The 14,342-nt window shown below is 56.4% G+C and overlaps 1 protein-coding gene across 8 annotated transcripts in view; it reads right to left on the bottom strand.

Moving 5' to 3' along the window:
• Nucleotides 1–3,518: 3,518 nt before the first annotated feature.
• Nucleotides 3,519–14,342, bottom strand: part of LOC144720411 (deformed epidermal autoregulatory factor 1 homolog) — a 52,172-nt gene continuing 41,348 nt past the window's right edge. For 2 of the 8 annotated variants that reach the window (XM_078597190.1, XM_078597186.1), the window contains exons 9-12: nt 7,355–7,719; nt 6,717–6,809; nt 6,151–6,240; nt 3,519–4,532 (exon numbers count right to left, since the gene is read on the bottom strand). In XM_078597190.1, coding sequence (XP_078453316.1) covers nt 4,419–4,532; nt 6,151–6,240; nt 6,717–6,809; nt 7,355–7,719 — 662 coding nt within the window. In that variant the 3' untranslated portion in view covers nt 3,519–4,418. Of the gene's footprint in view, nt 4,533–5,643; nt 6,241–6,716; nt 6,810–7,354; nt 7,720–14,342 lie in introns of those variants that run through there. The other 6 variants (XM_078597185.1, XM_078597183.1, XM_078597187.1 and 3 more) reach the window with 5 other exon arrangements.

Consider the following 14,342-nt stretch of genomic DNA (forward strand, 5'->3'; position numbering starts at 1 on the left):
GCGAGGTGCGTGGGAAGTGTGTGGGAGCGCGGGGTATCAGCCACCCGTGACGTCCCGAACATCTCCGCGCCTCGCAAGAGAGGAGGCGTCCACTGTGCGTGGGGACGGCTCGAAGGAAGACGGAACTCAAGAAGGCTAAAGTTGGAGTAGTTGTGTCGTAACTGAGCGATCTTTATTGAATCAGGCGATAACCGACTAGGCAGGTTTGAGGGCCTGTATTGACAGGGTCTGTGTGGGCGACCACCACGCTCACCAGGTGTTATAGGCTGCTACGGGGCTTCGTCGTGGCAGCGGACGGCAGCACTGCAAAAACCATTGTTAGACTGTGCATCTATGCTCCCACGTTCAATCTCCCCCCTATTCACCAAGCCGCACTGACCAGCACTGTGAGGTGCAAATAATATCCACGTAGTGGGAAGGCCCTCATCCAGCAGTGGATTGACAGAGGGCTGTGCACGTGTACATGACAAACCATTATTGGGACTTCAAGTCTCTTTGTCAAGAGCGACAAGGGTACCTGCCGAAGCCGCGTAGGCCTGGGTTCGATGCCTGACCCGGGCGCCTCTCTGTGTGGAGCCTGATCGTTTTCCCACTGTGTTGTGCACGGGTTTCCTCTGGTTTCTCGGTTTCTTCCCATGGCAAAAAACCCAACATTGAATTAAACTGGTTACTGGCCAAAAAGTCATCCCAATGCTGAAAAATCACCTCCAAATTCACTCAATTGGGATCACACAGCAGCAGTAGCAGAGACAACATCGCCCCCGCCCCCTCCCCCTCTTGCGGAAACATTTCTAGAACTTTCCCAAATAAAAGAGTCTGCGGCTTCCCTGGGTGAACAAGTTCAATAATAGTAATAATAATAAAATATGGAATCTCATTTTTATAGCACAATAGTGACGATGTCAATGCACGGTTTCTCTCTTGTATCCACACATTGATGCTGGAGGTTAGAAAATAAAATCGTGAAACCGCGATGGGCCTCGGCAGTCACTTTAAAGCACGCTTTGCTCTCTTTAACAAACTATAAAACACGCGTTCGGCAGCCCCGGGGGGGGGGGGGGGGGCACACAGCGCAGGTTGGCAGCCACTGCGTTTCGGAAAAGCCGTCCCACTCGGGAGGGATCATCACGCCCCCCCCCCCCGCTGTGACCACCGCGTGCCCAGCGCTAGCGGGCGGTGCGGCAAACGTGACGTGAATGAAAGGTAGAAACCCCAACCCCGCCCCGCCCCCTGGGGAGAGGGGGGGACGTGAAATCCTGAACACAGAGAAATTGCAGCAATTACTCAATTAACAACAAATCAGCCACGGGAGTGTGCACTCAGTAGGGACTTTGAGTGACTGCGTATGAAGAAAGGTGATTTAATAATAGTCGACCTACACGGGAAAGCCTCGCCGAATCTCGAGGCTCGTTTTCAGGAGGGTTCGAGATGCTGGGTTGTTCTACCAATTCCATTTAAAGCTGCTGCTGCTGTCCTCTTGCGAGTGGGAGACAAGTCGCATACCCGGAGAGAGCACCATGCACGTGAGGAGTAGACACTAATGTTGTTGAACCAGGGGAGAACGCACGAGACCACGACAGCCTTCGCTTGTGAGAGTCACCTGCCTGGAACGATCACTCAGAGGTCCGCACAGATGGGTTCGTGAACTTGCGTACCGTGTCGCCATCCCGTGGGCGCCTCGCAGGATTTCGGGAGCTTCATAAAAACCGACCCTCGCCACCACCGACCCTCGCCACCGCCGACCCTCGCCACCGCCGACACTCGCCACCACCGACACTCGCCACCACCGACACTCGCCACCGCCGACACTCGCCACCGCCGACCCTCGCCACCGCCGACACTCGCCACCACCGACACTCGCCACCACCGACACTCGCCACCACCGACACTCGCCACCGCCGACACTCGCCACCGCCGACACTCGCCACCGCCGACCCTCGCCACCGCCGACACTCGCCACCGCCGACACTCGCCACCGCCGACACTCGCCACCACCGACCCTCGCCACCGCCGACACTCGCCACCACCGACACTCGCCACCACCGACACTCGCCACCGCCGACACTCGCCACCGCCGACACTCGCCACCACCGACCCTCGCCACCGCCGACACTCGCCACCACCGACACTCGCCACCACCGACACTCGCCACCGCCGACCCTCGCCACCGCCGACACTCGCCACCGCCGACACTCGCCACCACCGACACTCGCCACCGCCGACCCTCGCCACCGCCGACACTCGCCACCACCGACACTCGCCACCGCCGACACTCGCCACCGCCGACACTCGCCACCACCGACACTCGCCACCACCGACCCTCGCCACCGCCGACACTCGCCACCACCGACACTCGCCACCGCCGACACTCGCCACCACCGACCCTCGCCACCGCCGACACTCGCCACCGCCGACACTCGCCACCACCGACACTCGCCACCGCCGACCCTCGCCACCGCCGACACTCGCCACCACCGACACTCGCCACCACCGACCCTCGCCACCGCCGACACTCGCCACCGCCGACCCTCGCCACCGCCGACACTCGCCACCACCGACACTCGCCACCACCGACCCTCGCCACCACCGACACTCGCCACCGCCGACCCTCGCCACCGCCGACACTCGCCACCACCGACACTCGCCACCACCGACACTCGCCACCGCCGACACTCGCCACCACCGACCCTCGCCACCGCCGACACTCGCCACCGCCGACACTCGCCACCACCGACCCTCGCCACCACCGACCCTCGCCACCGCCGACACTCGCCACCGCCGACACTCGCCACCGCCGACACTCGCAACCGCCGACACTCGCCACCACCGACCCTCGCCACCGCCGACACTCGCCACCGCCGACACTCGCCACCCCCGACACTCGCCACCACCGACCCTCGCCACCGCCGACACTCGCCACCACCGACACTCGCCACCACCGACCCTCGCCACCACCGACACTCGCCACCGCCGACCCTCGCCACCGCCGACACTCGCCACCACCGACACTCGCCACCACCGACCCTCGCCACCACCGACACTCGCCACCGCCGACCCTCGCCACCACCGACCCTCGCCACCACCGACACTCGCCACCGCCGACCCTCGCCACCGCCGACCCTCGCCACCGCCGACACTCGCCACCGCCGACCCTCGCCACCACCGACCCTCGCCACCACCGACCCTCGCCACCACCGACACTCGCCACCACCGACCCTCGCCACCACCGACCCTCGCCACCACCGACCCTCGCCACCACCGACCCTCGCCACCACCGACCCTCGCCACCACCGACCCTCGCCACCACCGACCCTCGCCACCACCGACCCTCGCCACCAAAGAGGCAATCCCGAGGTGGTTCTGGCAGGGACGCCACTTCCCGTTGGCGTGGAAATGGCGTGTGGCAAAAGGTGCGGAGTGAACCGTCCAGGGACACATCCGTGACCGTTTCTGCGCTTCCAGCTGAGGCGGGCTGCGTACGAATGAACAAGTGCTCCGCGTCGTGGTGTAACGCTCGCCAAAATGAAACAAATATATTCTCGAGATCACTCGCGAGCCCACGAGCGCGCCTTTGTCAAACGCGCGGCGGCGAGCCCGCGGCTCCGCGCCACGCGGGACGCCGATTCACTCAACGAACGCTTCACCTCAATTAGATGTGCGCAAGGGGAAAACACACACACAATGCTAATTATGTTAATAATAAGAACGATAATAAGTTAAACGCCTCCGAGTGTCTCGAGACGTTTTGTTTTGAGGAGCGCCCTGCGATGGGGCGGTTCACAGCTGCTTAATAACCGTTTTGAGCGTGTTCGGTACGCACAGGGGGTGCGTTCGGTACGCACAGCGGGTGCGCACGTCGGCTGTGACTGCGATACCAAGCGGCGTGGCAATGCTTGAGCGGTGCCGTGGTTGAGCTGGAAGGTAGAGTTCTGTGGGTGAGCTGTGTGAGTGAGCCGTGTGAGTGAGCCGTGTGAGTGAGCCGTGTGGGTGAGCTGTGCGAGTGAGCTGTGTGAGTGAGCTGTGTGAGTGAGCCGTGTGGGTGAGCTGTGCGAGTGAGCTGTGTGAGTGAGCTCTGTGAGTGAGCCGTGTGGGTGAGCCGTGTGAGTGAGCTGTGTGAGTGAGCTATGTGAGTGAGCCGTGTGAGTGAGCCGTGTGAGTGAGCTGTGTGAGTGAGCTGTGTGAGTGAGCTGTGTGAGTGAGCTGTGTGAGTGAGCTGTGTGAGTGAGCTGTGTGAGTGAGCCGTGTGAGTGAGCTATGTGAGTGAGCCGTGTGAGTGAGCCGTGTGAGTGAGCCGTGTGAGTGAGCCGTATGAGTGAGCTGTGTGAGTGAGCTGTGTGAGTGAGCCGTGTGAGTGAGCTGTGTGGGTGAGCCAGGAGGGGACGAGCGACGAGCAGCGCGGGCGGAGGCGGCGCCGCGCCTCACACCTTGTCCCGGTGGTCACCCTCCGCGTCCCCGACGGCGACGTCGGCGCCCGTCGCCACCGGCGCCGTCCCCAGCGGGTGGCCGCACACGTGCTGGTGCTCCTTCCAGTCCTGCACGCGTCGCGACGGCCGCGACGGCCGCGACCAGAGGTGGGCGACGAGGTGGGCGAGGAGGCGGAGGGGGCGAGGCAGGCGGGGGAGGGACAGGGCGGAGGGAGAGGGATTTAGGAAAACTGGTGGGGGGATTGCAAGCGGGGAAGGTTGCGGGGGTTTGAAGGAGAGGTTGGGGGTCGGGGTTGGGATGTGGGGTGATGGGTGGGACTCTAAGGGGAGGCTTTGCGGGGTGGTGGGGGTGGTGGGGGTGGTGGGGGCGGTGGGATGAGAGGGGGGGGGCGCAGCACACACCATGGAACACAATCACCGGGGTGGAGGTGGTGCTGGAGGTGGTGGTGCTGGAGGTGGTGGTGCTGGAGGTGGTGGTGGTGGTGGTGAAACCGGCCAGTGCCCTGACGATCGCCCGGTGACGGTGGTGGCTGTGATTGGCAGAAAGGGGTCGTCACCCTGCCTGAAATTTAGTCGGGTTTGGCAATTTCGCTGTTCTTGTTCAAAATGTGCGGCTCTTTGCGCAGCGAGCACCGGGGGGTGCCTCCCCCGCGGGGCAGAGGGAACACGAGCACCGATTGTTTCTGACGAGAGGTTTAAATGAAGACGTGACCAAAAGACACCAATGGTGTTCATCTTGTAGCTACGCACACCGAGGCTCTGCGTCCAGAACTATCCCACACGACTTCAAAGCATCTTTGGATTTGTAAAATAGTTACCGGCAGCTCCACCGCAACTGTGCAGCGATATCACGTCTACATCTACAGCGGTCTTCATTCTGAATCTCTTTGTCTACTCTGGTGTGTCTCTCCCTCGCCTCTGTCTCCCTACCACGACGAGTCTCTCCTGTGGGTCCATTCGCTCGTGCAGGTCGCAGCGATGCCCCACATCCTGGTTCCGTCTTCCCATTCAAAATATATAAAAAATAAAAAGCGGTCAAACTCCGGCCACGTCTCCCGAGGGAGCTTTGCCAGGAGGGACCCCCCCCCCCCCCACAAGGGGTTGGTGCCAGAGGGCGGATGCTGCCGCTTGTTGACCCAGTGCGTGTCCTGCTACGCTCGACTCGCGTGCTGTGGCAGCTCTCCTCAAAGTCACTTTCATGAATATTTGCCATCAACAAAACTTCACGCTGCTCACGAGCTCCCAACCTTGAGCAACACCTAGGGGCTGTGCTGCAGGGGTCACGAATGGAGTACAGGGAAATCTTGGCACCAATTCACTCCGCACTAGGCATCCTCACCCCCCCCTCCCGCATCGCATGTCTTCTACCTGATGCTCTTCTTCTCCTCCTCCCTGTCCCTCTCTCTCTCTCTCGCTCCCTAGATCACAGCTGGGGAACGCCACGATTACGCTCGGATGCATCGCTCAATTGCAGGACGGTTGTAACCCGGTCCTCTGCGTCTCTGTCCTGTCATCGAAATAATAACGGAGCATGAAGTGGAAATATTTTGCTCGTGCGGGAAAGCCCAGGACACACGCAGCCGGGGTGTGTGGATTCGCTATTAAAGAGCCGATTCATTGTCAGGGCGGCGTCTTCCCTCCGGGCGTTTAGAACCCCGGCGCCAGCACCGCTTGCACAAAATCGCGCCTCGCCCGTCACACAGAGGGTGCTCATGCGGGCACTGACCTTACGCTGGCAGAAGGTGGAACAGTAGTGTACCTTGTGGCATCCCGTGCACTCGTTCATGGCCTCGCGCCCGCAGTTTACGCACATTTGCTGGCGGAGGGAGGAGGAGAGGGCACGTTTTACTTCGCCAACGAGCGGAGAGACCCGGCAGAGCCGCGCGCCGAGAGCGCCCTTCCTGCCACAATCCGTCACTCACGTCAAAGTTGGACGACGTTTCGACCGTCATTAAAAGGGAGCGGGGGGGCTTGGGCAGGACACGTCGTGGCGAGGGGCCGGTGGGCGAGACTAGCGACGGAATGGCAGCCAAGGGGAGGGGGCGCGCCCGGGGGGGGACGTTGAGAGGGAAAGGACGGAGCCACGAGATCGGCTCACGAGCAGCAGCGAGACCGAGCGGCTACACGGCAGGGCCATGAGAAACGGCTTCGGCTTGGGGAGGGATTTGTCCAACAGTGGATCGATCGTGGCTGATGATGATGGCGATGAAGCGTGATCGCTGCTCTGCTGCAACGCTTTGCGATCTTCGGATGCGTCAGGGGTGTGATTGTGCGATATGGCGCTGTCGATACCTTGATGATGAGTTCGGTTTTCCCATCGCCCAGCTCCACGCGTTGGAAATGGAGTTGAGACTCAAGGCGCGCGTGGTACGGGTTCAGCACCTGCTGCGAGGGCACACGCACGCAAGCACACACACACACGCACATACGCGTCCGCAAACGCACGTACGTGCAAAAGCACGCACGTACGTGCAAAAGCACGCGCACACATGTGCACACAATATAGTTATTACGGTCACAAAACAAACACTGTACACTGTGATGGTCTCAGCCCGGTCAGCGATGACTGCACAAATAAATAAAAACATTCAATTTTGTTCTGCAATTCATTTGGATACATTTTGGCAATGAAAACTACAATTTCACTTTTATTGTAAAGGGGCGAACGTTGCTCTCAGTTGCAGAGCAGGGAGCAAATCGCTGCCTCCTTCTGCGCCAACTGCACCATAGTTCACTTCAAGGGATCTCAAGAGGTCGCTCTGTGATATGCACTATCGTGGGCTTTTCTCTAAAACGAAGGTCAATAATGCTCTGCGAGACATCCAAATGGATGCTTTGTCTCGTGACACCAAGCTGATGAGAGCACAGTCGGTGCTCATGCTACTGCCCTCTCGCCCGTTGCCCTCCTCTCTGCCGCCCTCCACACTTACCTCAGCCCTCTCCGCTTCAGCCTGCAGCCTCGCCTGGGCCATCGCGGCCTCCTGTTTCGCCTGCTCCAAGGCAGCCTTGAGCTGCTGCGCTGTGCTGATGAGCGAGCTGACCATCTCCTCCAGGTACTGCCACTGCCTCTGCTGCTGCTGCAACAGGTGCTGGTTCTGCTGCTGCTGCTGCTGATCCAGGTGATCCTCCTCCTGCTGCTGCTCATCCTGCTGCTGCTGCTGCTGCTGGTGGTGCTGCTCCACGTGAGACGTGAGCTCGGAGTGCGGACACTCGAGGCCCAGCAGCTGCGGCGTCGGAGACACGGGCTTCCCGGCATGCGGTGACGTCACGTTCAGCGGAGGGAGAGGAGACAGCGCTGCGACGACGACAGGGACGACGGACAGCATCAGAACAGCAGTGACAATCCACGCCAAGCGCGACTGCGCTGCCTCCATCCTAGCAAAATTTAAATGACACCTTTAAATTATAATATTTCCTTAATTTACTACTTCACTCTCAAAAGAGTTATTGATATATGTTCACAAATACTAATCACCACGATATTGTAGCTAAAATACCAGAAAATTTGACAAAATCAGCGACTATAAAAACACGAGCAGCGACGAACACAACAGCGCGTGCTTGTAGCACGTGCAGACGAAACCACGTGACTCAAAGCGTCACTGTAGTTGAGTAATAATGACAGCGCTGACCGGAGCGCATTAGAAGGTTCAAAAAGTCAATTAGCATAGGTAGTTATATTGTGTATGTAAGCTGGGCTTAGTTATATCAACAAAAATGTATTTTGTTGTTGTTATAACTAACTACAGGGATATTAAAAAAATACAAAATTTATGCTGAAACACTGCACAGAAACTGTATAGACAGTCATTTTGGTGTCACCCCCTCTGATGGTGTCACCCGGTGCGGCAAGCACCCCCCGCACCCCCCTCGTGACGCCACTGCCCTTAGTAACCCCATTTCCATGGCCGGCATGCCCACACCCTGTCCTGTAGGGGCCAGCACTGCACGCCGAGCGTGGTGCCATCCAGCGCTGTCGATCAGCGCTCACCGAGCCCCTCTAGGGCCGGTACTGCACCCACATCCTCGTGGTGTCCGCGATGTCACGACACCACACGCCGTGACCCTCTAGGGCCGGCATTACTCAGTGACATCCCGCAATGTCACTACATTTGTACATTACCTACTCTACAGAGTATAGGATTTGAAAGTTATCAATTCTACATACGATTCAATATGTGTGCTATGCGATTGTGATCGATAAATTAACGGACCGCTAGACCCATTGCGACTCACATTGCGATTTTATAACCAAAGCAACGTGGGAACCGAACGGCCACGTTTGCCTTCGCAGCCATTCTCAAGTTGGGCAGCAGCAGTCGGCAGAGCTGCGGCTACACGCGGTGATGCCGATCGCCCAAGTCCTGGAACGTCTCGGCAGATGCCGCTCAACTCGGGAGAGCCGGGGCAAACGTCTCCAGCTCCGGTAAAAATTATTTGCCCACCCCGAAGACACAAGCGGAGCTTCGAGTTAATGGTTTTAATGGGAGGGCAATTACCAAAGTAGCAACATAATCGTTAGAACACAAAGGAATTCATATCCACTAAAAATACACGCGCACACACGCACAGAATGCATGAATGCTGCCGACATTGTTTCGCGTCCGCGCGGGGCTGCGTGGTCGGCGTAGGACACGAGCGAAGCGTGGGAAGAGAGCGACGCGGGGGTCAAGGGGGACGAGGGGGGCGGTGCGAGCGCAGGCACGGTCGCCTGCCGTCAAGGTCTCTCGCAATCGCTCGGCGTAACGCAAGGCAGTGGCCAAAAACGCGTAAACAAGCACAACGCACGCACAACGTGGAAACGATGCGGAGCAGGAAAGCGCGAGCCCGCAATTCAAGACGAATGATATTAATAACGATAAACCCAGGGTAGCGCATAAACGATGCATCACTTGTGGCACAAGCGCCCGTGGGGTCTCGCCAACGCAGGCCCGCGCGAGTCTCCACTGAACGACGTCAATCTTCTCTAACGGGCGTCTCAGGACCCGGCGAGAGTGGCGGCCAAACTCAAGAAAGTCCCGCTTAAGCACGCCTGCTGAGATGCACGGCACGGTAAGCGGCTCGCAAAGTGAGACGGCGGCAATTTCCTGCAAGGACGTCCCGTCCTATTGTGGAACACGCGACTGTGACGCGCGCCCATCCGTCAGCGCGGAAAATAATCGCAGTCGTTCACTCCGCATTCATAATCAGAAGCGAAGCGTGAAGACGCTGTGAATGGGAGCGAACGAACGAACGACCGCCGGCCTCAAGCAGGTGTGGAGCAACGGGGAGGGAGCTTCAGCGGGAATTGGCCCCAAGAGGTGAAGAACGCTGCGCCGCTACTCAGCCGCCCGTTGCACCTGCGACGAGCGAGCGGCTTCTGACGGCCGCATCTCCTGCTGAAGCGGCAACACAAGGGAACCGGAACGACGATCCAACGGGGAAAATAAAACGGTCGACGATGGGGACTTCACGATTCACCCCCTCAACGATTCGATTGTTACGATTCTTGGTCACGATTTGTCCTTGCAGTGGTACGCATGGAGAGCACCTACAATGGCAACATTTGCATTTCATAATAATGTTGATAATGCTCGTTATTAACACACCAAGGGCTGTGGTAAAGTGTCAAAACTCTCTTTCCGGAGGGTGCTGCAGTGGGATAACAATAATAATAAGCTCGGTTTTTTATAGCACAATTCTCACAAGGCCTCAAAGATATTAACGTAAAATCTTAAGTTATGGAGAAAGCGGTTTAAAAAGTGTAACAGACACTGATTCCCTCGTGGACCGAGATAGGGAATTCCACAATCTCTTTTTTGCTAATGGCTGTTTGACTTTGTGTGGAATAAAACCGGAGAATCTGGAGTAAACCAACGCACAGATGGTTCCAAGAATCCAATGCCGTACGAATATTCACTAAACACCTCGCAGCCCTAGCCTACAACACCTGGTTTTCCTAGGTAGTCTCCAATCCACGTACTGAACAGGCCTAACCTTTGCCTAGTTCCTGAGATCTGATCAGATCGGGTACACACACAGTCAAAAATAATCGGTTTTAGGCATAATTGCGTGTCAGTAACGTGAGCATTATAATAATAATAATAGATTTTCCTCAATGAATCATTTCATTCATAGTTTACGCAAGCAACACGACACAACGCCCTAACAAAGCGTCTGGCGTTAACCATTTTACAAGTTAAGAGCTGTGTAGGTCAAAACTCAACTTATTCGTGTACAGTTTTATTCACATACATCACTAATCGCTGCCACAGATTCCGTGAATCTCTGAAGCTGATCCCGGGCAGCAGGGCCCGCAGACCGGCGCCAGCGGCATTCTCCCGCTCAGCGCAATCCGCACGGAGTCAACATCGCAGCCACCACCACCGCAGCCACCGGCACGTGAGCTACCCAGCATTGCTTGCTCACTCGGTCATTGACCGGTCAATGACAAAAGGTGGAATTGTCCTTGAGTCTTAAAACAACGGAGCAAGCTTCTTAAATCCCCACCCACTGCCTCTGTCCTCCCAGCCATGTAAATGGGTTCAGTGTGGTGGGGTAAAGTGTAGGCACACCCACCTCCTCTAACACGTCTGGTCTGTGTGGAAGAGTAGACCAAATTCCCCCCCTGCCCTCCCTACAGGGGCACTCCAGAGCCTCCTTCCGCCAGCAGCGGCGTGCGCAGGCGATTGAAGGGCTGTGACTTTTGCTCCGATGACGTCCCCAGTAACGTTGCCAATTGATCGCTGCCACCTGCGTCTTCATTCAAATCATTTGCTCCGGTCAGTCGGTCGGTCACGCCGTGGTCCCTGCCGGGCGGTCGCACTCGGCATCGCGTCGGATGATTCATCATCCACTCACAGTCATCGCTGACCGATGAAAAAACAATAAACAAAAAACCAACAACCCACTTTGTCGGCAAATGTGATTGTCACTAATTCCGTTAACAGAACGACCCCAGGTGCCCCCCGGCCTGGCACACTCGGAGTCGTACGTAGCCAAGATTGGGCGGCACGCGGCGCCGCGTTCAGCGGCACGACAAAGCGGTCCGGGCAAAAGCTCAAAATCCGTTCCAAGTTTTTTAATGAAGTGCGGTGATTAGTTCCGTATACAATGGCGTGGCGAGGACACATCTGCCCAGGATTTCCACACTGTCAGGTGCGCCCAAGATATTTATCTACTGATGAACCTATTTCATCATTGGCACTGTACCGTTTCCTCATGACGCCGTGAACTGTGATTGAGAGCCAAGAGGGAAGTTCAATTGCAGATTTCTATCCTGACAGATTACACGTGACAGTTGGCAGTGTGCGAGTACTTAAACACAAGCACTTATTTTACAGAGCGATCAATGTGACTACATTTTTCGTGACTATTTTACAGTCACTTTGCCAATCGCCAGCTGGATCGTGCCGGTCGTGGGGGTCGTTAGACCATACTTCACCACGCTCGTCAGTCCCAATTGGTGAAGGCAGTGCCCAGAACCGGTATCGACGTCATTCACTACTGATGTCAGCCTTGGCCAGGAATCAAACTCTGTTTGCCGGGGTCGCCGTACGCATGACAACGCACGCGTTATCACATACATACTTTAAAACACCACCCACCTCTCCAAATCTACAAGTCTCCTACCCCTCATATACAGCATCCAGAAACAGAATCACAAATTAGATGCATAAATCAATAAATACATAAATCCGCATTGTATTCTATAAACAGGAGTAGATGTATTCAAAACATGCCACTGGATGCGCAATCAACTACTGTACTTTACCATGGCCAAGCACGTACAAAGACAAAGACCCCTCCCCCGTATAGCCTTAACAGACTACTGGGGCAAGTGCTTTTAACGAGCATTAATGACAGCTAACACGGCACACGAGGGGGTGGTGGCAAGCGCCACGCCTGGCTGCCTTTGTCTCCCCGATGCTGATGTTTACCCACCACACCAAGTACTCATTTGAGACCGACTCCACCTAGGGGAGGCCCAAGACAGGTTCAGATAATTGTCACTGATGTTGGCCATGAGCGGGAATCGAACTCGGTTGCCGGGTTCGTAGCGCGATGCCCTAGTCAATCCACTACCGCCCGGCGACCAGAAGAAACACAAACACATGCGTATACAGAAGTTCATATTTTAACGTGGATGTAATTGATGTACGACTGGATAGAAATAAAACGAGACCACCGATAGTGACATTGCCATTACTAAATAAAATGTCTTCAAAATTGCTCAATATTGTAATTTTTCTTATTTTAACGCATTTTTGCACGAACCGTTCGCGATTCCGTTGCAAAAAACGTCGGTTCATTTGATGGACAAATGCAAGTGGCACGCAGGCAGTTCAACACCCAGGTTATAATTTGCGATCTGTGAACATCGAACCCCATGACAAAATGACATCGGTAGGGCCCATTTTAATTGCTGCACGGCAGTCGTGTCTTGCATCCGAAGTGAAGCAGAGCTCGACGCCTAAAACCTGCAGCGATAATTATAGTCTTGGCGCGCCATGCGTGCGTCTCAGCGCATGTTTATCTCCACGCCGGACACATACGCAGCGTGTATAATTATTTGCTCGTAAATGTGTTCACACGTGCGAGCGTCACACGTTCGCACGTGCGCGTTGCAATCAAAGGCTTTCAATCAACCCACACGCGCTTGGAATGTTCTCCCTCGAAAAATAACAGGTGTGCTTGGGAGCAATTACGTAACGTAATTATCGTGGAACACAATGCACGATTGTGTTGAGCGCGAAGGGCGGTCGGTAATGGAGCACGACCGACGGCGCCCGGACGAGCAAATCGACGTGCGGATGATGTTTGATGTCCGTAGTCCGCCTCCGCCGACCGCAGCAAACGCTCGACCAGGAGCCGGCAGGACGACGCCACGCACCGCTCCTGGCACCGCGCCGGCCAGCGTGCTCCTCTTCGTCGTAAGCCATCGTCACTCCACTGCTGGCTGAAGGCCATCTTCGAAGAAGTCGGTCTTCGGGTGTCTCCGTTTCACCGCTGCCCCCTCCGGAGATGGCCTCGCCTTCAGCGCCTTTGAGCCGCTAGTCGAGATGAGTCCGAGGACGTTGAGTACGCGGCGTGGAGTTCTCACGTGGCGTGCGTGCGAGGCGCAGTGGGAGTCGTGCCTCCCTGCAGTTCGACTGCAGCGCCACCTGTTCACGCTGCTATTTAAATCCACCCGGCAGCCGCACACCCAGCTGATGCCATCGTCGTCGTGCCATCGCTCTCGGTGGACGCCCTCCTGAATGCGTTCCACTCCTCGTTTGTGGCTCCGTCGTGACTCTTGACCACGGGCCATCGCCCCTTCGAGCCGGGACGCGTCCTGCCCAATGCCACTTGCTCTGCTGAACCGTTTGGATGACATCAACCTGCGTTATGTTCTCAAATCCACGTGCTCATCTTTCAAACACTCGACGCAATTCCAATCATGCGTCTCTGCACGCCTCTTTGTCCACGTGTCAGTTGTTTCTCTGTTTGTTAATGACCGTGTTGCTGAACCGTGCGTCATAGCGGGCAGGACGCACCCATTGAGAGTTTCCTTCTCTACGCGCATTGTTGCGTTGCTTTTCATCACCGAGTTCAGCTTTCCCAAACCATCTGCTATGGTGTGCCTCAATATTACACGAGAGCGACTGCAACTACGAACACCGAACCATAGCCCATGCAGCTTCGCACTGCCCCAAAAGTAATGTGGAAGTCAGTGTATCTGCAATTTACCAACTTTTCCCAGACCAAGCAATTGAATGGCTTCAATCAATTAAAAATGAATCTCTCATACATAGTTGATATTCAGTGGACATCATAACCATCATTATCATTTTGAATCATGTCTGACTTCAATAGGTGTCCTCGGGAAATGTACTCTGCTGTGTTTCCCACTGTGCCCCTAGGATAGATTTACAGACACAGAGACACAGGGGCAACCCT

Source organism: Lampetra planeri, chromosome 8 (assembly GCF_965212315.1).
Source record: "Lampetra planeri chromosome 8, kcLamPlan1.2.h2, whole genome shotgun sequence".
NCBI lineage: Eukaryota > Metazoa > Chordata > Hyperoartia > Petromyzontiformes > Petromyzontidae > Lampetra > Lampetra planeri.